Here is a 25,633-nt window from a genome sequence, read left to right as displayed (position 1 = left end):
GCAAAGGGACGTTTCTAGCTAATTCTTCCAACAATTCTTTCTCTCTTGTGCTATTTGTATTTGCTTAATTATTTAGTTCTGCAGAAACTCTTGGAGATACCATCCGTTGCAGATGGCTTTATTTGCTCCAGTTGTATCATGTACACAATACTGAAACAGTAGATTTAAAAAGAATATAGGTTTTGCTCTAGCCTCTATAGATCTTTATTAAAATAACAAACTTAGATAGAAAGGTAATACTCTCTGTTTCTTTCCGAATAAATGTCACTTTGATATTTTTACACAAAATTAAGAAAAATGACGAAAATATATGTATGTTGTTATTAATTACATATTTCTGACCAACAGTATTTGAAATAATAAAATTATTTATTGGAACCAATGCAGTTTACAATTAATTTCAGCTTAAAATAAATATAATTTACATTGAAATTATAAAGTAATACTTTTTATGTAACAATAAAAAGATGTTTATAATAACATTTATTGTGAAATAGAGAGAGTATTTCATGAATAGTATTGATTTTGTGCTGGGAAATAAAAGGAAAAGTAAAAGCATTTACAATATCAAAATCAAAATATTTATAGATTAATATCATAGGGATGCAAGAGGAGACTTGCACGATCGCATTCGCAACTCCCCAAATTGTTTACATCAATGCTCATATAAAACAGCACACACATATAGAGCTCTTTAGATGGTTTTTCCTTGTCAAAGACTCAACAGTACAAAACAAAACAAAACATCATAGAAACCATTCGGACAACCAAAATTGTTTACATCTCTATTAAAATATACTTTTTTGTGTAATCGATAAATTTAGTGCGGATTTGTCAGCACGGAATGCCCATTGATCAATATATTGTGTCTCTTTTATGAGCACTCGTGTTCTTATGGTAATGTATTGGTTTAATCAATAAATAAAGTTCGTTTTACGTAACGAAGTTGGATTTTATGTCAGACACCTAACTTTCAATACCCAATCCTATCCACTAAAAAGACAAAAGGTTTATTGAACGAGAGAGTAAATAATTACGAGCAAGGAAACGAACACAAAGAAGCAACAAAAGCACATGTCTACATAGTGGGATTTGATGTCATACAATATGTATACTATTCTCATTTGGTCCAACATTGTGGGATCTTTTAATATTCTCCAAATTTTGACGTAATTAAATAAACTAGACATGGTTTAGTTAGGTATACAAGTCATATTGCCCAATGTCTTTTTCAATATCATTGTTTCTCATATTATAATAGGTAATATGCCCTTTTACTTCCAGTTGCATAAACATTATAAAGCTGAGCAGTCACAAAGAGATGAGAGATGTGAATGATTTTCTGCCTTTTGATTTGGACTTAGCAATAACATGTTCCTACGCCTCAAATTCACAACACAATATATAACTACAATTCTATAGGTTAACAGATTCGGTATTTTATGTGATTTTATGTTATATTATAGGTCATGGTCCCATGTGCATGTGACAAACTAGTTTTTCTACTAATGCTTGGTCACCTCTGTTGTAACAGGAAATCTGGAGTGAGCTCTCAGTTTTTCCATCAATTAGGATGCTCGAACAAATGGCATCATTGTAGATAGAACTAACGTAAAAGAATCAATACTAGTATTTCAAGAAAAGAATATGCTTTGTCATTCAGAGGCCATGTCTACATAACTGAAACTCCAAAGGAAGTTTTATATATATTGCTTTTCAGATTGTTTACAAATCAAGGTTAAAAGAGAGTGATGAGACATCTTTTACAAGGGTAATTTAGAAGGAGTACCTGCTTCACGGGGATACTTTTGTGGGGTGGAATGATCTTTACGACATACAACAGTTGTTCGTTGTCCATATGGGCTATGTGAATCCACTACATATTGTCACAGAAATAGATCACTCCAACAAGCAAAAATACAAATATATATATAATATATATATATATATATATATATATATATATATATATTGATCTATAAAAGATATAAAATATATATCCATAATTCTGTTGAAAGTTCTCCTAGTAGTACCAAAATCATATCACAATGCAAGTTCCTGTCTCCTAAAACACTTTGTTTCTACTAATTCACCCCAAATCTTATCATCCCCACATTAATTTCTATTTAAACAGGAATCATTAGGCTAACATTAAGAGTACAAGTTCGATGAACTTTATGCCACAGATATGTAACTTTCTTTGCAGAGATGTATCAGCGTTGGCAATTTAACAAGGTTTTCTCTTGTGTAGTTATCATTTTTGCATTGTTCACTAAAGTTTAAAACTGTATTTAGTCTTTGATATATTGTAAAGAGAGGTGTTTAGGTGTATTCGGATAAACTTGTGACTTGTGAGCATATATATAGGCCAAAAGAAAACACACCTGGACTAATTTGTAATATGGAACCACCCAACATGCGAACCGCATTTTCTGCGTTTTTAACTTCCTCCTGTTTATAAATTATTCATGAAGAATTTAGGTTCTAAGGAAATCAATCTACAACGGAAAACACTTAATGAAAAGTCTTACCTTAGGGTCATGACCCTTAGCAGCTACAAACAATCCACCAATCCGAACCAGAGGAAGACAATATTCAGCTGAAAATTTATAACAAAAAACAAACAACTCAAAACAACTTTGGCCAATTAAATAAGCAGCTATGTTTCTATTTATTCCACTTGAAAATTTGTGACAAAAACGGTACCTAAGACTCTCATCTCCGCGACAGCTCTTGCAATAGCCACATCAAACTTCTCTCTGTACATAACATCGTGCCCACAACTCTGTTCTACATCAAAAGTTGGTCAATATAATTCATAATCCACCTTACTAGCTATGTTGTCACAAAAGAGTAATAAAAAAGAGGCACAGCTGTTGGGTGAGAGATCAAAACTATACCTCTGCTCTGCCCCTAACGATTTTAACATTTGATAGCCCAGTGACAGTAACGACGTGCTCCAAGAAAACACAACGCTTATTTAGAGACTCCAGTAGAGTAACTCTCCAATCTGGATACAAAGAAGTTGGCTTTTTTCAATAAATCAAGAAAATACAACATAACCATGGTTTGAGCATAATAAAGAGCACCTGGACAAGCAATTGCTAGAACCAACCCAGGAAGACCTGCACCACTTCCAACATCAATTAAACTGATTTGGTCACTGGACTGCAAGTTGTAACAAGTCCTTATAGGAGGCAATATCGCAAGAGAATCTTCAATATGCCTCTCCATGACTTCATCAGCTTCTTTCGTTGCCGTGAGATTCATTTTCTGTACATTTCACAAAACCAATTCAAATCTTTACTCCCAAATTGAAATAGAGACAAAACCCAACAAGTTAATTCCAGCAAAAGACCTGGTTCCATTGGAGAAGGGTATCGACGTAGAGATGAATTTGGTTCTGTTGGGTGGGATTGAGGCTTTTAAAACATGATGTTGTCGTGCTTACGGCGGCGACATCGACGCGGGTGTCGGAGTGAAATCTAGTGCGAAGAAATGTGCGCGATTTTGCGCCTTGAAAGTGTTTGTTAAAATGTCTCAGAGAATGAACATGTGACACGCATGGGCTCGTTATTACACTCTTCCAGGGAAAGCAATGCATTTTTTTTTTGGGTGTTCTCCGACAAACTTGCGGGATGGATAACTTATGAATCGATTTGAAATCCAATTGGGAATTTGATGGAAAATTAATTGAAAAAGAGTCATTTACTTGAACATTTTTAGGGTTTTTTTTTTAAATTACAGTTTGTTATAGACTATTTCCCTTTCATATACAGATAAAAAAAATAAGTGAGAATTGAAAAAAATGAACACTTTAATCTTTTGTTTGTCACAATAGGATTTATGATATTTTTGGTAATTCTAGATATATTTTACCACTCATTTATGGGAAAATAGTAAACTGAATTTTAAAAATACAAAAAATATGAAAGCTATTGGAAATATAAACATGACAATATATATGTTTAATTTCTTTAAAAAACAATTGGAATCATATTTTATTTAATCTTCTATCTACAATTTTAATACACATATTTTTGTAATCTACTTAGTCTATAAATCAAATTCTAAGTTTTTAAACATAGATATATCAAAGATATATAACGTAAACTAACATTTCTTGTATATTCTAACAAAGCTAGAATCGGTTACGTTATAATCAAGAAATATGTCTTCAGTCTATCTACAGCTTGATAATGCCATGTAGCTCAACTCAATGATATAGCTCGGCTACATTACATGCCATAAATGTTCTGCCTTTTACTTTATCTGACGCCTAAAGGAAGAATACATTTTCACCTACTATATAGTGTTCTGCGTAGATAGTATACATATTCTAGGCAAATCATGAAAATATGGAAACTTCCATATTCGGTTAAAGAAGTTTCCTAAATCTAAACTAAATCTACCATAAATCTCTCAAGAAACATTTTGTCCAGGTTCATCTCCTTCTTCTCCCATGATCTTTTTCTCTTAGTTTGTATTTCTCTCTTCTTCATTCAAAAAATCATCTATTCTCTCTATCAATACAAAATCGTTTTAATCTATGTTAAATCTGGTGAATAGGTGTCTAATTGCAGTGAAGAGTGGAGTTTCGTGGTAGACAAAGCAAGGCGTGGTTGAATGGTAATTTGGTATTTTCTAAACAGAAAAACGAGAAATACTTGTGCCAAACATTGAGGATCACTAACATTGTTCCTGATGAACCACACAATTGCTAAAATCTAGCCTTTGTTGGAAACAACAAAACAGTGGTTTTTTTCTTCTGGAAGGCACTAGTGGAAGAAGCAAAGAATAGATGCTGGAAAGAATAAACAGTGTTTTTAACTCCTGCAGCAGGTTTTACCAATGTGACGCTTAGATCCACAAGAAACAGCCTCTAGAGTCTTCACTTTGCAACAAAATCTCTATCTTCTTCTTCACTTGCAACTAAGATAACATCAGCTTACTAGGACTTGAGCATCAGCGGTTGCTTTGGCTAAGAACTTTCACCATCTCTCGCTCTTTTCCCATACATTGACAAAATAGAAGACCATTCTTCCTTCAAACTTCCAAAGAGACTTGCATTGTCCTTGGTTCTTTATCAGCAAGCCCTTCTCTTTCACTTCTAACTCTGTGTTTCCACAACAAGCCAACTTGAGATCACAACTTACACCAGTTTCATCAATGTCCAAACATGCCTTCTCATGGGATCCCGAGGGAGGAGCAATCGGAACCATCTGTCTCTTCCTCACACGCCAGAGTTATTTCTCTAGTTTGTTTTCTCACCACAAAAAACAAACAACTTAAGATCACCAGCTTCGATTTCTAGTCATGTCTTCTCCTGGTTAGTGTTAAAAAATGGAACGGGTGTCAAAAATTAGTTTTCAAAATCAAATCAACACATACGTAGGATTCTGATGAAACTGATAAAGGAGTACATAATTGAGAAGATGACGAAGATAAAAACGAGGATTAAGATACAAAGAACAGAGAAGAAGAAACAGAGAAGAAGATAGAGAAAACAGAGACCACAAACACTTAACCGTGTGAAGAAGAAGAAAAACTTGAGATCACCATTGAAGAGGAGAACTAAGATCGAGGGAGAAGACGATATAACGTAATTAGGTTTATGTCTCTTATCTCCCTTATCTATTTTACCCTCTGTACGTTAAAATTGTATTAAGAAAACAAATTAAACCATTTAAAAAAAAAAACAAATTAAACTATTATATTTTAAGAGAGATGAAAAAGATAGGGGAATTTCACATATACACTTTTCTTGGTACCACAATTCAACTATACCACTAATCAGATGACATTTTCAAAAATACCACATTCATTAATAGGTAAAAGACTAAATTAGCCTTACCTTATCTTTTTAACCATCGTCTTCTCTCTCATGAGTATCCGTCGGGCGACGACGATCGCGTCTTATTTCTCACAATTAGCTCCTCGCGTAATCATCCGGCGATGAAATCGTCTCTCTCTCACGTAGCCAGCAACTCAATCACGTCTGTTCGGGAGAATTGAGATTCAAAGCCTCAAACATGTCAGCTCCTCTACAAGATTCCAGTCTGTATATTTCTAATTGTGTATTTTTTATTGTTTGTTTCAAGTAATTTTTTTTTTTATTTTGGTCTTTATGTTATAAGAAAATCAAAGAAAGTTGGTTTACACTTGTATTTGAACAGATCGATCTAAGAGAAAGAGTTTCTATAATGAACATTGAGTTTTTGAAAAATTATAACCCCTTATAAATCTGGGTTTCTAGTAATTTTTGGATTTTATTCCTTTTGTTCTCCAAAATCAAAGAAGGTTGATATAGGCTTGCCATTTGAATAGTTCTGGTTAAAAGAAAGTTTTTTTTCCAATGGTGGACACTGCATTTTTAGAAATTATAACCCCTTATAAATCAAGGTCATATGTATTGGTATGTATATGTTTGTGTATACTCTTATTTGTATAAAGCTTTGTAAATTTGAAGTGCTTATGGATATGTCGCTTTACTTGTATGTTTCGGTAGGTGCTGTATAAGAATACTATGGTATAGTGATGTCTTAAATTACTAATAAATAAAAGAATCTTTGGTTGTATGCATATAGTTTTGGTTTATCAATAGATACCATTGTCAGGTTCTTGAAACTTAAAAGCTTACTTTTCTTTTGTTCCTTGGTTGATTTGTTATGATGACGAAGAACCTGCTTGTTGCGCTCATCACATATGTCAAACCTGAAAAGCTATGAGATGTAATGTCAGGATATGGATGATAAGACTTTCTTCTATCTGCATCAATCCAGTTAATCAAGGATCAAAAATGTTGTAAGCTTTTAACACTTGCATTTCTTTTTTGTTAATGGTTTCTTTGCTACAGGTTCTTTGTGCTTCAAATGACGACCACTCAGTGGTGGAACCATTGCCACCACCTGCTGGAGCTAAACCAGGAGAGTTTGTTTCATTTTCAGGGCATATAATATAATGTAAATTGGTTTAACACCAAACCCCTTTTTGATTGCTTTGGGTACATGCTTTGTAACATCACTTACTTAAGAACCCTTGTCTTAATATTTACATAGAGTCGAAGGAAAGCCAGAAGAACCCTTACTTTCTAAATGTTTATAACTAATTTATAAACCTTTATAAAATGATTTATAAATGATTATAACTGAATTCTAAACTCTAATAAATGATTTATAAATATTTATGAACTCTTATACATGATTTAGAAGTCTTTAAAATATTAATATAACCTTATAAAAATAACTTATAAACTTATAAAAATATTAATATAACAAAAATGTGAACTCTCAATTAGGTACTCCCTAATGTCAGAAAGTCAAATACTACAAATTTAACCTCTGATCTCACAACAAGAATATCTTGAAACTGCTTTGTAGCTTCCATAAGTTTTGTTTTCAAGTCATCACAAAATGTTTAAAATGTTTATAATGGTTTATAAGAATATATAAAGGGTTTAAAAAATCACTTACAGGTGTTTATAAATATTTTATACAGAATTTATAAGGGTTTATAAAGTTTATAAAGGGTTTATATAAGTTTATATAAGATTTTTTTTTTTTTTTTGTCATCAAACACACAGACTCATATAGACTCTGCACACCAAACTGGGAGCTCAGCATCCATGTGAACGACGAAAGACGATTGTTGTCTGGCACTACGTGCTAAACGGTCCGCCTTTGAATTCTCCGTACGTGGTACATGAATGAGCTGTGAACTCTGGAAACTGGCTTGTAAATTCTTAATATCCTCCAGATAACTTGCGAACGCTGGCCACTCTTCTGGTTCCGAAACCATCTTCACCAACTGAGAACAATCCGTTGCAAATGTAACCTGAAATTGTCGTAAATTTTTCATACACTCTATTGCCCAAATTAAAGCCTCCACCTCCGAGTGAAGGGGAGAAATACTGGCCCGAACATTTCGTGCCCCCATCAGTCCCTCAAAACCTTCCAAAGTGCTATACCAACCTTGACCTGAGAAAGAGTCCTTATCCTTCCATGAGCCATCCGTAAAACACCATCTCCCTGGAATTGTGATAGGTTGATGTACTTGTGATGGTAAAGTTCGTCTTACATCCAGTTCCTGTGCTGCCGCCCACATAGTTGATTCCGTTTCAGCCAACTTTAGGGTATCCATTGCATCCACGTCCAAGTTACTAAATACCTTGTTATTTCGCGCCTTCCAAATGTACCAAAGTACCCATACAAATAGATGATCTTCCATCTTTGGTAAAACACGCCAGAACAAATGGTCCATATTAGTGAACAGTGCTCCCGAAGGAAAGACATCTGGATTTGTTGGTATCTTTGATAGCGCCCATACTTGCCTTGCTGGAGGACACTCAAAGAACACATGGTTCATGGATTCCTCAGCATGCCCACATCTGTCACAAGCAATCTCTCCTTGCATCCCTCTTGTTGTGAGATTCTTTTTTTACCGAAATACACCCTGATACAATCTGCCATAAAAAATGCTTCATTTTTGGTGGACACTTTAGATGCCAACAATAAGCTTTCAAAATATCTACTGTGGGACCATAGAAAACTATTTGGTTTCCTTTGTCCGGGTATCACTACAAGAAAACACGGGCTTAGCGACGAAAGTTAGCGACGAAATAATTTCCTCGTAAAATTACGAGGCCTTTACGAGGAAGTTACGTGAAAAGACAATAAACACGTTATTTCGTCGTTAATTAACGACGGAAGAGTTTCGTCGTAAACCAAACGTAAAGGAACGTCGTTTTTACGAGGAAACAACATTTCGTCATAATGAACACGTAATAATTAACGTGTTATTAACGAGGAAAATATTTACGTGGTTTTTGCGAGTGTCACCTAATTTTAGGTGACACACGTTTTTTATCTTGTCTAACTACCCATATTTCGTCGTTAATTCGTAGTAAAATCTCACCTACCAATTTCGAATTTTCCTATAAATATGTCATTTGAGGAACATTTGAAACACACCACATGCAAAAGAAAAAAAAATCTAAAAACGTGAAAAAAAAATGTCTGGTGATGGAAATTATTTAGAGTTGCGGAGATGGATGTACATGCATAGAGATGCTAACGGGAGAGTGACGAAAGAGTATTTGGAAGGACTAGAGACATTTATGCATCAAGCAGATTCTACACCGCTCGCCCAAGAAAGCGGTAAGATGTTTTGTCCTTGTCGAAAATGCAACAACTCAAAACTGGCAACTCGTGAAAATGTTTGGAAGCATTTAATAAATAGAGGTTTCATGCCAAATTACTATATCTGGTTTCAACATGGAGAAGGTTATAATTATGAGAATGAAGCTAGTAGTAGTAATAGCAATTTTCAGAATGAACCGGTTGATCATTTGCATAATCAACATAGATACCATCAGGAGGAGCAGATGGTAGATAATTATGATAGGGTTCATGATATGGTAGCTGATGCATTTGTTGCTCATGATGATGATGAAGTTGAAGAACCTAACATAGATGCAAAAAAGTTTTATGAAATGTTAGATGCTGCGAATCAGCCACTTTACAGTGGTTGTAGAGAAGGTCTCTCTAAATTGTCGTTGGCTGCTAGAATGATGAGTATTAAAACTGATCATAATCTACCTGAAAGTTGCATGAATGCATGGACAGACTTGTTTAAAGAGTATTTGCCGGAAGACAATGTCTCTGCTGATTCTTATTATGAGATTCAGAAACTAGTTTATAGTCTGGGGTTGCCTTCTGAGATGATAGACGTTTGCATCGACAACTGCATGCTCTACTGGGGAGATGATGAGAAGTTAGAAGAGTGTCGATTCTGCAAGAAGCCACGATTCAAACCGCAAGGACGAGGACGTAATAGGGTACCGTACCAAAGGATGTGGTACCTACCAATTACCGACAGATTGAAAAGATTGTACCAATCTGAGGAGACTGCTGGAAAAATGAGATGGCATGCCGAGCATACTCAGACGGATGGTGAGATGACTCATCCATCAGATGCAAGAGCTTGGAAACATTTTAACAAAATATATCCACAATTCTCTAGCAATAGCCGAAATGTGTATATGGGATTATGCACGGACGGATTTAGTCCCTTCGGTATGTCAGGGAGACAATATTCATTGTGGCCAGTCTTTATGACGCCATACAACCTGCCTCCAGATATGTGCATGCAACGGGAGTTTCTGTTCTTGACCATATTAATACCTGGTCCGAACCATCCAAAAAGGTCTCTGGATGTCTTTCTACAGCCACTGATAAAAGAGTTGAAAGATTTGTGGTCAACAGGGGTGAGGACGTACGACTGCTCAACGAAGACAAATTTTACGATGCGAGCGATGCTTTTGTGGACCATAAGTGACTTTCCTGCTTATGGGATGTTGTCTGGGTGGACTACACATGGGAGATTATCTTGTCCATATTGTAATGGAACGACAGATGCATTTCAGCTGAAGAACGGTAGGAAGACAAGTTGGTTCGATTGTCACCGGCGATTTCTTCCCATTAATCATCCTTATCGAAGAAACAGGAAATTGTTTAGGCAGAAAAGGGTTGTGAGAGACACTCCTCCTCCGTATTTAACTGGAGAACAAATTGAACAGCAAATCGATTACTACGGAGCTCAAGAAACAGTTCGTTGTGGTGGTAATTGGCATGTTCCCGGTAATATGCCTGATTATTATGGAGTTCAGCACAACTGGCATAAGAAGAGTATATTTTGGGAGTTGCCGTATTGGAAGGATCTTCTTTTGCGCCACAACCTAGATGTGATGCATATTGAGAAGAATTTTTTTGAGAACATCATGAATACAATATTGAATGTTCCAGGGAAGACAAAAGACAATCAAAAATCGAGGTTGGACTTGCCTGATATTTGCTCAAGACCCGAGTTACATATAAAAAGCAATGGACAAGTTCCTGTACCGGTATTCAGATTGTCTTCAGAACAAAAGTCGGTCTTGTTCAACTGGGTTGCATCAGCAGTGAAGTTTCCTGATGGGTATGTTTCAAACCTCTCTAGATGTGTTGAAAAGGGCCAAAAGTTCTCCGGGATGAAGAGTCATGATTGTCATGTCTTTATGCAAAGACTACTTCCCTTTGCATTTGCGGAGCTACTTCCAACAAAAGTACATGAAGCACTTGCAGGTAATATATTATTACTCACACTAATTAATTTTTTAATTTATTTTTCAAAAATATGCACTAATAATTTGCTTAATTGTTTTTGGAATATACAAAGCCATTGGAGCATTTTTCAGGGACTTGAGCACTCGCACTCTTAAAGAGGATGTCGTAGAACAACTTCACGAGAACATTCCAATCTTATTGTGCAACTTGGAGATGATATTTCCTCCCTCATTTTTTGACGTCATGGAGCATTTAGCTGTCCACCTCCCGTATGAGGCATTGCTTCGAGGACCAGTACATTATGGATGGATGTATCAGTATGAGCGGGCCATGAAATATTTGAAGGGAAAGGCAAAAAACCTCGCAAAGGTTGAAGGTTCTATAATTGCTGGAAGTTTGACGGAAGAAACATCTCACTTCACATCGTACTACTTTGCACCTAATGTACGGACCCGACAAAGAGCTCCAAGAAGATATGATGATGGTGGTGTTGCCCCAACATATGCAGTTGCTGGTGTTCCGGATATCTTTAGCCAGATTGGGCGAATGGGTGGGAAAACGAAAGAGGTTTGGTGGTCGAGTGATGAAGACGCCCATAGTGCACACACTTACATTCTACTTAATTGTGAGGATCCATTTATGCGCTATTTTGAAAGGTAACATATATGGAAAGTTCTAAACTAATTGTAATTAAAATATATTTTTCAAATGATGATATAACTAATAAAATATGTGCATTTTACAGCCTATTTGTTAGTCAAGTCCAAGAAGCTATCCCAGGTATATCCACAAGTGAGGTAGATAAAAGGAAAGATCGACACTTTATTAAATGGTTGAAGAGTCAGGTATTTACTCCAATCCGATATTTGTTTCGTCCACGGGGTGTAACGAAAGACGTTTGTTTCAATGTTCTCTTTAATTTAATTTTGCAGGTTGAATATGAGGATCCAGATTATCCCATATGGTTTCACGAATTAGTTCAGGGTCCACTTGCAAAGGTCACCACATCACCAATGTATTTCTCACGAGGCTTTACTTTTCATACGTACGAGTATGGTAAACACCGGGCGACCAGCAATTATGGAATTTGTGTGAAAGGCGAAACCGATTTCTACGGGATCTTGCAGGAGATTATTGAAGTGGAATTCCCTGGGTTATTGAAGCTGAAATGCGTCATATTCAAATGTGACTGGTTCGACCCCGTGGTCAACAGAGGTGTTCGATTTAACAAATTCGGTGTAGTTGCTGTCAATGGTGGACGGAGGTACAACAAATTCGAGCCTTTCATATTAGCTTCGCAAGCAGACCAAGTTAGCTTCCTACCATACCCGAGGTTGCGAGAATCTGGAATAAGTTGGTTAGCTGTTATCAAAGTTACACCCCGTGGACGAATAATCGGTGGAGAAGAACCACCTTTGCAAGAAGAACACATCAATGAAGTCGAAGAACCTGAACAACAAATGGAAGACATCCTACTCATTGATCCGCATAATCATGAGTATGAAGATCTTCCCGACGATACCACTGACGATGCTGTTGAGGACGAGTTTAATGAAAGTGATGATGTTTCTAGTGTTGAAGAGAATGATGATGTATCTGAATGATGATGTAATTTTTTAAAAATATTATTTATTTTCAGACTTGATTAATGCATTTGGGGTTTAGGGTATGGGGTTTGGTGTTTGAGATTGAGTTATAAGTTAAAGGATGTTTGAGGTTTGGTGTTTGTGGTTTACATTTTTAGGGATTTTAAGGTTATCGACGTTAATTCCTCGTAAAGAATAACACGGGCCTTGCAAAATCCACGTAAGCTGATTTCGTCGTAAAGCACACGTTAAAAATAAACACGGGCCTTGCAAATTCCACGTAAGCGTGCGTGGTTCTTACGACGAAATCAGCTTACGTGGAAATAACAAGCCTTTTAGCTGTTTCGTCGTAAAGACCTCGTTTATTTACGTTGATTTAACGAGTTTCGTGTTTAAATCCCTAAAACTCTAAACCCCAAACCCCAAACCTCAATCTATATATGTTTTCACTTAGCAGACACAATAAACCTGTATAATTAACATTGTATGATTAAAAAAATTAAGAATTTAAAACATCAAACCCAAAATTAACCAAAACTTCCTTAACTTATAAGTGAATCATATATAAGGTTTACATTGCTAAACTCAATTCACTCAAGAAGACTTAATAAACATGCATATTTAAAATTTCTTGATTAAATTAACTTAACACATATAGATGTTACTAGTAATGGGATAGGGGTTTAGGGATTTACGGATTTAGGGTAAAGGGTTAGGGGTTTAGGGATTTACAAAATAACCTCGTTAAAAACTCGTAATTAACGTGTCCTTTACGACGAAAAAAGAAACTATCCTTGCTAATTCCACGTAAGCTTGCGAGGTCTTTACGACGAAACTTGCTTACGTGGAATTAGCAAGGATTGTTTCTTTTTTCGTCGTAATAACCACGCTTGTTTACGAGGAATTAACATGTTTTTATGAAATCCCTATACCCTAAACCCCAAACCTCAATCTATATATATACGGTTTCGATTCACTTAAAAAATAAATTAAACCTATATAATTAAAATTTCATGATTAAGAAAATAATAAAAATTAGGAATTTGAGGTTTAGGGTTTAGGGAATGTAAAAAACAAATGCTAAATCCACGGTTTCGTCGTAATATCCACGTGAACAAAAAACACGGGCCTTGCAGTTTCGTCGTAAAGTTAAAAAGACGGGCCTTGCAAAATCGTCGTAAATAATGACACGGGCCTTGCTGTTTCGTCGTAAATTTACGAGGACTTTACGTCCCTATGTAATCTTATATATACCCGCGAGAACCAGCCACTTCATTTCGTCCCAATTTCCTCTCCTACACCTCCCAAGGTTCTCTCTAATCTCTCTCTAGAATTAGGTGGTTTAGTTTAGTGAATTTAGATAGGTTTATAGTTGATTAGGTGGTTAGTGTAGAGAATTTTGATTAGTTTGATTTCTTCTACTTGTTTTTTCTAACAATCTGAATTTTTTTTCAGATGGTTAGAAAGAACAAGCAGAAGAAAACCCCCCACTACAGTCAGATGTTCTGTGGTGATCCTGCTGCTGGATCATCATCTTCAGCTCCCGGTTCCTCCATTCCGGAGATTGTCCCGGAGTCTCAGTCACAGCCACCACCGGTTCCTCCATCTGGTGCACCACCCCACCTGCTGCACCTCAGGCGGTTCCAGATCCGGTTGCACCCGGATACATTCATCCGGAGTTGCGGGTGCCGCCGACCGCTCCTTTTGCTCGGTACACGGTTGAGGATCTTCTCGCTCAACCAGGCCGAGCCGGTTTACCGGTTTTAGACCCCGACCGACCAGAGGGGACTCGGTGGTACGTAATTTTTTTTATTTAAATATTTTTAAAATTATTAATATTTTTTTTAATATTTTAACTTTGTTTTTTTCAGGTTTGGGGTCGACAATTCTGTCGCTACGAGCGTATCCGATATCATCAAAGGATACTTCTCAGAGGCTCACCCAAACTGGAAAAAGACGCCGCACCACGTTAGAAACACGTGGTTCAAGATGTTTGCTGTAAGTTTTTTAAAATAATTATTTTATGTTTAATTTTTATTATTAACTTTTATTTCGTTAATAGTTTTTAACTAATTATTAATTTTTTTGGGTTTAAAAATGCAGCAAAGATACCATTGGTCCATCGGGGTTCATGAGGACGTGAAACGGGAGTTCACCGCAAAGGCGAAGAAGCGGTTGTTGGACACCGTAGGCAACTGGAAGGAGGACTGGATCTACAAGGGTTACAAGGACGGGCAACCCGCTGAGCTGACCAAGGATGTCTACGATGGTCTCATCCGTTACTGGGAGCTGCCATCATCCATTGCGATCTCCAACTCCTGCTCCGCCTCTCGTAACACCAAAGACGAGCACGGCAACGGCCCGATGCTTCACTGTACGGGTCAAAAACCCCATGCCCGTGTCCGCTTGGAAATGGTAATTAATTTCTAATTTTTTTCATATTAAATATTTTAATAATTAATATGTACTTATATATGTATATTGATTCTAACTTTTTAAATTTTAAATATTTTCAGGCCAAAGAGACGGGACAACTCCCGTCTCTTAAAGAGCTTTACGAGAGGACCCACAAGACCAAGGCGGGGGTATTTGTGGATCCGAGGTCCGAGCAAATCTACAACGATGTCGTTGCTCGGATTGAAGACCGCCAAACCCAGCTGACCCAGCAATCTCCCGATGGAATACCGGTCGTATTATCCACTCAAGAAGTGGATCAGATTTACGAGGAGGTAAAAATTTTACCTTTTAATCTACTTTTAATCTATTTTTAAAATTATTAACATTAAACTTTATTTTTTCTTTGTAGGTCGTCCCTAAGAAAAAGGGACGTACGTTGGGAATCGGTTCCGTCAACGATGTCCCAAGAGCGACATCGTCTTATGGTCAGAGACGAGCCGACGAAGTCACTGAGCTGCGTTCGGAGTTACACTCGACGCGGACTCAGTTGGCGTCGACGCAGACGGAGTTGGAGTCTACGCGCCAATCATTCCAAGCTCGTATGGGTGGAGTGGAGGGATTTCTGGAAGTTATATCTTCTGGAAATCCCCAATGGGAGGAGTTGTTGGCGGATATGCGACGACGGAACCCGGTTCCCGAGCCTTCTCGTACTCAGCAGCAAGAGGAGGAACTACAGAGGAGGAGTGAAGACCTCTACCGGGAAACGATCCACCGCCCCGGCCCGACTTAGTTTTTTTTTCTATGTATTAATATTAAAATTCTAAACTTTTATTTATATAATATTTTCGGTTTTAATCTATTCCAAATTTTTAATATTTTCGCATTAGTAATTATTTATATTTCTAATATTTTTGAAATAATTATTTTCTATAATATTAAAATTTAAATTTAAAAAATAAATTAGTTATAAAAATCGAAGCAAATTCCTCGTTAACTCACGAGGAAATGACGAGTAAGTGGACGTGTAAAGAACGACGAAATCTTACGACGAATCTACGTGTCAGATTCTACGTTCCCTTTACGACGAAAGTTTACGTCTACTTTACGTGTATTATTTACGTTTACTTTACGAGTATTATTTACGTTTTTCTTACGAGGATAGTTTACGTGTATTTTACGAGGAAATATTACGTGTCTTTTACGTGGAAATATAGCGTCCACTTTACGTGGAAATCTACGTGTTCTTTACGACGAAATATTAACCTTCCTTTTACGACGAAATGGGTCCCTCGTACTTTTACGACGAAATGGCGATTAAATATCCGTTACGACCAAACTTTAACGACGATATGCGTTTCCTCGCTAAATCGTCGTAAAGACGTATTTACGACGATTTAGCGAGGAAAATAGTCGTCGTTAAAATCGTGTTTTCTTGTAGTGTATACTCTTTCCACCTAATAGCCTGATTTTACCGTATATTTTCCATTGTTAGTAAAATGCCAACCCTCCTTATCTTCCATAATATTTTTACTAAGTGATATGCTTTCAATAATTTTCGCATCCAATGGGTCCACCAAAGCCCTAATGGCTTGTGAGTTCCAAGTTCTAGAACCTGGAACAATAAGAGATTCCACCGTAAGTTCCGGAAACAGGTTATGTTGATTTTTGTTTGCTGGTCTCGGGCGAGTGGTTGGGAGCCAGGGATCATTCCATACTGAAATAGATGACCCTGTTCCCACCCGTTTAATTAGTCCTTTGCTAACCAGAGATCTAGCTGATACAATACTCCTCCATCCATATGATGGGGAATAAGAGCGGATCGGTTCCAGGGGTGAAGCGTTTCTGAAATACCGACCCTTAAAAACTCGTGAAAATAGAGTATTCGGCTTATCTATAAGCCGCCAAAGTTGCTTTCCAAGCATTGCCGTATTAAAATTCATAATATCTTTAAAACCCAAACCACCTTCTTCTTTGGGGAGACACACTTTATCCCATGATTTCCAATGTAATCCTTTGGTACTTCCCCCAGGACTCCACCAAAACTTTGCTACTGCACTTGTTAACTTTTTATAGTAGTCTGTGGTAGTCTATAACAAGACATTACATGATTTGGTAAAGCCGTAACCACCGACTTAATAACCACTTCCTTCCCTCCTTTAGTAAAATATCGGAAAGTCCACCCGTTAATCCTAGTAGTTATTCGATCTTGTACAAACCCAAATACTTGGACTTTGGATCCTCCTATATTTTCTGGTAATCCCAAATAAGATCCCGTTCCTCCTATATTATGTATTCCCAAAATATCTCTCATCTCCTGTCTCCTAGATTCTTCAATTTTATGTCCAAATTGAATTGATGATTTTTGGAAATTTATCAGTTGTCCCGAGACCACCTCGTACTCCTTTAAGATCCGAAGAATAGTTTCACATTCATCCTTTTGTGCCTTACAGAAGAAAAGACTATCGTCTGCAAACAGTAGGTGAGATATTGATGGGCAAGCTCTTGCTACTTTCATTCCCGTCAATTGTTTTCCTTGTTCCGCTTTCTTAATGTTTGCAATAAGGGCCTCCGTATATAAGATAAAAAGATATGGTGAAAGTGGATCCCCCTGCCTAAGACCCATGTGTGGGGTTATAAGTCCTTTTGGTTGCCCATTTAGTAACACCCGATACTGAACTGAGGAAATACATTCCATCATTAACTTCGTCCAATGTGAATCAAAACCTAGCTTAGTGAGCAAGGCTTTAATAAAATCCCATTCCACCCTATCATATGCTTTACTCATATCTGTTTTTATCGCCATATACTTGTTTTGACAAGATTTATTTGTCCTGAGACCATGAAACATCTCTTGTGCTATCAGAATATTATCTGAGATCAATCTTCCCGGCACAAATGCCGATTGTGTTTCCGAAATCAAATACGGTAAACACACTTTTAACCTCTCACATAACACCTTTGATATAATCTTGTATCCTACATTACAGAGGCTAATGGGTCTCAACTCTGTCATCCTTGTCGGCCTTTCAGTTTTTGGGATCATACAAATATTGGTAAGATTTAACCTTGGATCCAATTCTCCTGTTGCTAAAAAACTGTTTACCAATTCCACCAGATCCTTCTTTATAATATGCCAAGATACTTGAAAAAATAAAGCAGTCATTCCATCCGGTCCTGGTGCCTTTTCCGGATGCATCATAAATAAAGCTTGCCTCACCTCTTCCTCCGTTGCGACCCGTAAAAGGCGTTGGTTCATTTGAAAGGAAATAGATGGTGTTACTTCCTCTAGAAAGTTATGAAATTCCGTAGGATCAGTAGAGGTAAAAAGATTCCCAAAATAGTCCACTGCTACCTTCTCGACCCCATCTACATCCGTTATCCAGTTACCTGCCTCATCATAAAGGCCCACAATCCTATTACGTATCCGTCTTTGCCTAGTTAGTGCATGATAAAAATTAGTGTTTAGATCCCCTGAGGAGTACCACATATTTCGACTCTTTTGATGCCAATACTCCTCTTCATCCTTATATGCATCTTGCAATTTCTTAGAGACCTCTATAATTTCCTCTTGTGACCTAGAATCGTCTGTTTGGACCTCTTCCAACGCTTTCTGAAGATCTGCAATTTTTTCTTTCCCATACGGTGGATTATTCTTCCTCCATGCCGCAATTTCATGTCTACAGTTACTGATTTTTGATACAATATCCTCTGAAATTCCATTGCTCGATTCCTGCCATCCCGAGGCTATCGATTCCAAAAGCCCTTCCTGACCAATCCATCTTTTATCAAACCGAAATTGTCCTTTTCTTCTGCGCACTTTGTCCTCAAGAAAAGCGACCACCGGTCGATGATCTGACCCTACCATACCTAAATATTCCGTATATGAAACAGGGAAAAGAGTATGCCATTCCTCATTGGCTAGTGCACGATCCAAATGGCATCTGATCGTAACAGCCCCTTTACCTTTCCCTCTTCTTCCTTGCCAGGACATTTTATTTCCCCTTGCCGGAAATTCTAACAATCCACTATTCCTTATCATATCATTGAAGGGGATAAAAGAGTTAGGACTCCTCAAATTTCCTCCCTCCTTTTCATGATTACCAGTAATTTCGTTCAAGTCCCCAATTATTAACCATGGTTCCGATCTAGCCAATCCGTACCTTGTCAATCGCTCCCACACCTGCTCTCTCAGTTTTTGTACTGGGTCACCATATACAAAACTTAAAAAAACTTTTTTACCCAGAGTGACTGCTTCCAAATCTATTATTCTATTACTCGAATATAAAACCTGGACTTGAAATTCGTTATTATAAAAAACTGCTAATCCTCCACTCCTTCCATTTGGTTCCACTGTAACCAAATTATCATAGCCAAAATGGGCTTGTAATCCTTGTACAAACTCATCGTTTTGTTTAGTTTCCGAAAGGAATAAAAAATCTGGTTTATATTTTTGCCATATTTTCCGAAAATAACTCATTGTCCACTTACTGCCTACTCCCCGACAATTCCAACTTATAATCTTCATATATTATGAATTTGATGGAGCTCCATGGAGCCTGGAGATACAGAGGCAAAAATATCCTGGTATCTCATAAAAGCCATCCCCTGCCTTATAAACCAAATAACACAATCCAAATCACACCAGAATTTCTGCGTACGACTCCACCAAAAATCACTATCCTTAACAACAACTGTTGTTCTTTTCCACTGTTCCTCACAAAAAGACCAGAGCTCAATAATTATATTCCAATAATTAAATTCCAATAATACATAACAAATTACAGTGCCATTCGTTTCCAAATATAATCTAAATAGGCCACATATTCCAATCAAACCAACTATGAAAGAACGTACCCACTCCTCCTTCTCCATCTCCTCCCATTTATAATCCCACAATGTTTCCAATAAAATATCTCCCCACCAAATTCTTTGCCATAAACTGATGTATAATTGGACTGTTAGTCCCAAACATTTCCAGAATTTCCAAGTAAACCAGTGAAGCCCCATGCTTATACACTTCTTTACGGATCCATGGTTTCCACATGTTATCAGCAATATACAATCGAAATAATGATTTACGACACCTACATAGCCAATACAATACCCATAGCAAAACCTCAAAACACCAATATTATTCCATTCCTTGACTTGAACAAATAAATGGCCAAGTAAGCATAAAAACAGTACAACACCCAAGACTAAGGTACTAAGACCATGTAACCCAGCAAGAAAACAGATGCTCGTAGAGCTTATTAATGTCATAAAACACCCCAAAACAAGATCCCCTTCCTGTTTTTTAAACACTAAATAAAAATAAAAACCTTGATCCATAAAACCTATGGCTTTTGATGGACGGCAAGCAGGTTCGATGCAACCTTACTCTCCTGTTGATACTTATTATCCCCTGGTCGAGTTCCTGTGCGAGCAGGCGCCCTCTTACGAGGCGATGCGAGAGCTTTGGCACTTCTCATTTTGGAGCTCGCTGCGGTGGTCAGAGTGTTTTTGAAAAGCCTCTTCTTTGTCACTTGTTTCATAGCCTCCTCTTCAACCTGCATCCCTTTTTCTTCCACTGCTACCAGTTGTTCCTCAGCATCTTCAATGTCACCAATAGCCGCATGTTCCTCCAATTCTAAACTCATAGCTGCCAACTCTTCCTCTGTCGGTTCTGGGAGATCCTCCACTGCATCCAAATCATCCCACTCCATCATCTCATCCTCCCCTATCTTCAAATGACCCTCCACTAACCCCTGGAGTTGCTTAAGCCCCTGCAATGCATCAGTTGGATCAGAAACTACCTCAGTGCCAACCGCCTGAGTATTAGCCAGTTGTTCTTGAAACCCCTTTGAAGGAGGTAACAAGCTACCATTATCCTCGATTCTGATCTCTCCCTCCTCCTTTTCATCCTCCTGTGGCCCGAGTTGAGACTGCTGTGCAGTAAGACGTCCTTGGAACCCATCTTTTTTCCCTTCTTGCACGTGTGAGCGTGTGTCTTCCCGGCGGAAAGAGCTATTCTTCGAACCCTCCCCTTCTCCTTTGTTGTTTCCTTTATTTCCTGTAGGCTTCCGGTTACTTCGGTCTGCCATTCTCACCCATTTGGAATTAGTATCTTCAGTCATTTTTCCCTTACCCTTACCAGTGTAGTCCCTTGTGTCCCTCTCCCGGTGTTGTTGATTTCCATTCCCATTAAGCGCTCCTTTGTAGCTACGAGCCCGGTCATCATACTTATTGCCTTCGTGCCAACCTCCATTACCCTCACCAACCTCCATTTTCCTCTCAGAAATCTGTTTAAAGCCTTTCGTCGTTGGACACTTCGACTCATGATGACAAAGGCTCCCACAAAGTTCGCAGTACCCAAATAGCTTCTCGTACCGCAATAAGATAGGCACCTCCTCCCCATCATAGAACTCACCATCCTTGAAATCCACTGAAGTCTCGAAGCAGAGCTCCTTGAAGGCGTCCACCACTACGAGAACTCGCATCAGATCCAGATCTACCTCGATCACTCTGCCAATAGCATCTCCTATGCTTTCAAATGTTGGTGTCGTCCTAAACTCCTTGGATACCCCCAAAACCCGGACCCAGAATGGAATTTCGAATGGATAAGATTTGTAAGGATTTATAAAAGATTTTAATAGGTTTTGAAGAGTTTATAAAAAAATTATAAAGCTTTCTAAAACCGTATAAATATTTATATACTTATTTATAAAGGTTTATAAAACCATTCATGAACCATTTATAGAGCTTATAAAACCTTGTATCAACCATCTATAAAGTTTATAAAACACATGTTAATATTTATATAGCTATTTATAAAGGTTTATAAAATTATTTAAAAGGTTTTATAAAACTATTTACAAGAACTTATAAGCTATTTATAAGAGTTTATACATTTATTTATAAGTATTCATAAACTAATTTACAAGGTCTATAAATATATTTATAAGCTTCTCTTGTAACTCAGAGTTCTGAAACCACTCAGTAGTGAGATGAACACCAATGCAGTAAAGACTCTTGGGCACTTCCTCATAAGCAATCTGAGCATATTTAGCCCTCTTCTCAGTAACAGAATTCATATGCCCTTCAAAAGATTGAATAGTAGCCTTGAGCCTCATGATCATGGTGGCGCTATCGTAATGAAGCTGCTTAGCTTGGTAACGCAAGACAGCCATGTCGCGGATAATGGGTTCAGAGTCAAGAACCATCACAGGACGTCTGGAAGCAGCGGCATTGGAGAGAAGCAGCTGAGAGTTTCAGATCTGAGCGCTAAGGGTCGAAATACATTTACTGTTACTAATTAATTTCAAGCCATTTTGTTTGTCAGATACCTAGGCAATTGTATAAGAGCTTATAAGAGTTTATAAGAGCCATTTTATAAGAGTTTATAAAACCATTTATGAACCATTTATAAATTGTCTAAGAGTTTGTAAAACCTTGTATCAATCATCTATAAAGTTTATAAAACGTATATAAATATTTATATAACTATTTATCAAAGTTTATAAAACTATTTAAAAGGGCTTATAAAACTATTTTACAAGAACTTATAAGCTATTTATAAGTGTTAATAAATTAATATACAAGGTTTAAAAATCTATTTTTAAGAGTTTATTAATCACCAAATTAACAAACTTTCCACCATTTCTTTGCATATTAAAGAACATCATACTTTTACAGCTTCTTTTATAATACCTTATAAAAAGGTATGATAATATATTATAACGATTAGAGTTAATACATTTTACAACGATTTATATATTATTGGAGTATCAAACACATGGATGGTTGATCCATCTTCAAAACCCCCAAATGCAAGCTGTAGGCATGAGTTATTGAGTTTCATGTGCTTACCAAAAAATTGATCTTCTTTTTTTTTAACACTGATGAATTTGTTCCATATATGAAACCAGAATCACAAGTGTGTCGACCATAATGGTCATGTGTTCAAGACTAAAACAAAGGGCAACAGAGCCAAATAGAAAAACAGAGTTCAAGATGGTGGAGATATCAGTAGACACCCACTAAAGAAGAAAAAGCTGTAGATAAAATAGAAACACCCATCACTTAATTGTATGCTTCATTCACAATCATCTGCAACAGCCAGTTGGGACCACCCCAAGCAGGTAGGAGTGATACCTATGATCAGATGTTACACTTGCAGCAATTTCCTGAGAAATAATATTTTCCCTTTGCTCACAGTGATGAAAGCTCCAGTCCTATAATGCACTAAGATGCAAGTTAATGTCATTTGTAAAATGACACATCTCAGCGAAATCATAGGGAGCAATGAGTACGTCTCTTGCCAACACACATGAGGATTCAAAAATGATCTTCTCTCGGCGTTAAATAAATGAATACATGTCAGAAAAGAGCACAAAGATCAAAATGAAGTCATGACACAATTAGCACAACATATCAATCTAGTTCCAACCAAGTCTCTAGCAACCACAATGTAAGCATCCACTAGTGTCTTGACAATGCAGCTGAAATTTCTATTCATAAGCAATCTGAATACTGGCAGTGCTTCAAGAAGGCATGAGCAACAAAGGGAAGCCATTGATGAGACTAACTCCCTCATAAATAAAGACGGGGATGAATCTGCAAATGGGATACGTAATATTACAAAATTCACGAAGTGCTCTAGAAATTTACATAGTCCCACCATCCCAATCGCCGAGTACGCATCACAAAGGGTGATACTTGGGGACGAAGCTCCGCTGCGTCTCCACTCTGCATGAAAGAATCTGCAAAGCAACAACAACGAGGAGAAGAAGCATCAAAATAATGTTAATAAAATCAACAATGTCGGCCATTACTAAATAATCAATGAATATATTTTTTTTCTTAATCTTGCTATGATCAGGAACGGTTATGTTTATCACATAGCCTTACAAACGGATGATTCTCAGTCAAATTAAAATTCCAATCCCCACCTTTCTGTTTGTAACTGATACTAATCAAAAACCCAAAGCTTTTCACAAAGACTGAAATCAATTTAGAGTTGCATCCTTCAAGTGCGGATTGGAGCTCGAGCAAACCCTAGGAGAGCTCCAGAAACGGCATAGCTCATGAACGGATTGATTCGGAAAATCATTTGAGGTTGACTTGTCCGGAGCAGATTCTGTGAACGGCGGCTCTGTTGATGGGTTTGATCAACGGAGACGAATCTCCTTGCATTTACATAACCTCGAAACAATATCGATCAAACCTTCTTCAAAATCGTCTCACAGTAATCTGGGAAGAACATAAGCTTGGCTGATGGATGGAGAAGATGACGGTTCTCACCGGAGTAGTCCAATCACGCCGGAAATTTTGAGCGGACACAGTGAAGAAATATCTTGGAGAAGGTTTATTAGTTAGGGGTACAATGGTATTTTGATCATTAAAAATCTGATGGTATAGTTGGTTAGTGTAAATTTGAAAAGTGGTATCATGAAAGTGGTATTTTTGGCAATTTCTCAAAAAGATAACACAACTACAAAAATTTACCTAATCTTACTATATATTAATTGAGAAGTCACTTAAGTGATTTTTACCTATGTATCGCTCATAGGTGAAATTTCAAAAAAAAAGTTATAATTTGGTTGGTTGATGACTTTTATTAATTTTTTCTTTCAGTCAGATCTAAAATAAAAAAAAATTCTAGAACTCATTATTACAAGTTACCAAATAATAATGTAACTAGATTTTGATCTGCACTTTATAAGTGAAGGTATTTTGAATTATAAATAATTTTGATATAAACTAATATTATGGAATCGTTGTACATTATTATATAACAAAGCGTATTATATCGAAAAAATATTTTTTTGAAATTGTATAACTTTTGAATTAGTTTTTTTTGACACAAATTTTTGAATTAGTTATTTACGATTTTGTATGTACAATCTTGTTTAATTCTCTTTTAAGACATGAGCATTTTACCTAGACTAAAAAAACCATACAAAACTGATAAGAAAATATAGGGTTGGTTCGGATGAAAAATACCAATTGGATAATTTCTTGGACCCGCAGATCTATGTTTGTGTTCGGTCCTACCTGAAACTCGATCGAGGCTATCCAAAATACCTAAAATATTTTGTGTATATTAGGTTTATTTGTATATTTCAGATATATTATCGGTATTACATATTTTTTAAGTTTTGATTTTGGGTTTCAGGTGAAATTTCAATTTTCAAAATTATATTTTAGGGTATTCGGATAAAATTTTAGGTATTTTTCAATTTCTCAGATTAGATTTTGGATAAAAATATTTTTTTTTGGGTATTTGAATATTTTTCGAATATTTATTTGAGTTTTTGAAATTCTTTGATTTTTTGGATTATAAAACAAGAACTGATCCGACCCGTTATTTAGGATAAAAAATACTTGTATTTTACATATATTCATATTTCGCACTGATCTAAACTCGGATCATGACTGTAACCCCTGTAACATATTTACTTGGCCAAGATTCCGGTTAATTGTTCTACCAGTTAAAACCAAGTTGTAAGATGATGATGTATGTTATAAAAAGTTATAATATAAATAAAAAAAGTATTACAAATCTAT

At 36.7% G+C, this 25,633-nt stretch overlaps 3 protein-coding genes across 3 annotated transcripts; 2 read left to right on the top strand and 1 right to left on the bottom strand.

Annotated features, from left to right (window-relative positions):
• Window positions 1–1,677: 1,677 nt before the first annotated feature.
• On the bottom strand, window positions 1,678–3,681 carry LOC108846023 (uncharacterized). Its single transcript, XM_018619233.2, has 7 exons — window positions 3,359–3,681; window positions 3,090–3,273; window positions 2,901–3,010; window positions 2,707–2,785; window positions 2,532–2,599; window positions 2,385–2,451; window positions 1,678–1,876 (listed from the first exon to the last, which is right to left on the bottom strand). Exons 1-7 carry the CDS (start codon window positions 3,602–3,604, stop codon window positions 1,764–1,766), a joined length of 867 nt encoding a protein of 288 aa, XP_018474735.1. The 5' UTR covers window positions 3,605–3,681; the 3' UTR covers window positions 1,678–1,763.
• A 5,517-nt stretch (window positions 3,682–9,198) lies between these two features.
• Window positions 9,199–12,747, top strand: LOC130509712 (uncharacterized). The gene is made up of 4 exons (XM_057005893.1): window positions 9,199–11,120; window positions 11,215–11,758; window positions 11,848–11,947; window positions 12,035–12,747. The coding sequence occupies exons 1-4, from the start codon at window positions 9,245–9,247 to the stop codon at window positions 12,704–12,706; spliced, it is 3,192 nt and encodes a 1,063-aa protein (XP_056861873.1). The 5' UTR covers window positions 9,199–9,244; the 3' UTR covers window positions 12,707–12,747.
• A 1,396-nt stretch (window positions 12,748–14,143) lies between these two features.
• On the top strand, window positions 14,144–15,876 carry LOC130509924 (uncharacterized). Its single transcript, XM_057006238.1, has 5 exons — window positions 14,144–14,448; window positions 14,560–14,679; window positions 14,797–15,103; window positions 15,205–15,417; window positions 15,495–15,876. Exons 1-5 carry the CDS (start codon window positions 14,144–14,146, stop codon window positions 15,873–15,875), a joined length of 1,326 nt encoding a protein of 441 aa, XP_056862218.1. The 3' UTR covers window position 15,876.
• Window positions 15,877–25,633: the final 9,757 nt, after the last annotated feature.

The sequence above is a fragment of the Raphanus sativus genome, chromosome 3 (assembly GCF_000801105.2).
Source record: "Raphanus sativus cultivar WK10039 chromosome 3, ASM80110v3, whole genome shotgun sequence".
NCBI classification, from domain to species: Eukaryota; Viridiplantae; Streptophyta; class Magnoliopsida; order Brassicales; family Brassicaceae; genus Raphanus; species Raphanus sativus.
This window is presented reverse-complemented; position numbering and strand designations above follow the sequence as displayed.

Excerpts from the sequence above, each read along its gene's own strand:
- LOC108846023 (XM_018619233.2), bottom strand. The coding sequence starts at position 3,604 with ATGCATTGCTTTCCCTGGAAGAGTGTAATAACGAGCCCATGCGTGTCA. Across the intron at positions 3,011-3,089 it reads TCTAGCAATTGCTTGTCCAG|ATTGGAGAGTTACTCTACTG; the intron begins GTGCTCTTTATT and ends CTTTGTATCCAG. Across the intron at positions 2,452-2,531 it reads CTAAGGGTCATGACCCTAAG|GAGGAAGTTAAAAACGCAGA; the intron begins GTAAGACTTTTC and ends ATTTATAAACAG.
- LOC130509924 (XM_057006238.1), top strand. The coding sequence starts at position 14,144 with ATGGTTAGAAAGAACAAGCAGAAGAAAACCCCCCACTACAGTCAGATG. Across the intron at positions 15,104-15,204 it reads CCCGTGTCCGCTTGGAAATG|GCCAAAGAGACGGGACAACT; the intron begins GTAATTAATTTC and ends AAATATTTTCAG. Across the intron at positions 15,418-15,494 it reads TGGATCAGATTTACGAGGAG|GTCGTCCCTAAGAAAAAGGG; the intron begins GTAAAAATTTTA and ends TTTTCTTTGTAG.
- LOC130509712 (XM_057005893.1), top strand. The coding sequence starts at position 9,245 with ATGCCAAATTACTATATCTGGTTTCAACATGGAGAAGGTTATAATTAT. Across the intron at positions 11,121-11,214 it reads AGTACATGAAGCACTTGCAG|CCATTGGAGCATTTTTCAGG; the intron begins GTAATATATTAT and ends GAATATACAAAG. Across the intron at positions 11,759-11,847 it reads TTTATGCGCTATTTTGAAAG|CCTATTTGTTAGTCAAGTCC; the intron begins GTAACATATATG and ends TGCATTTTACAG.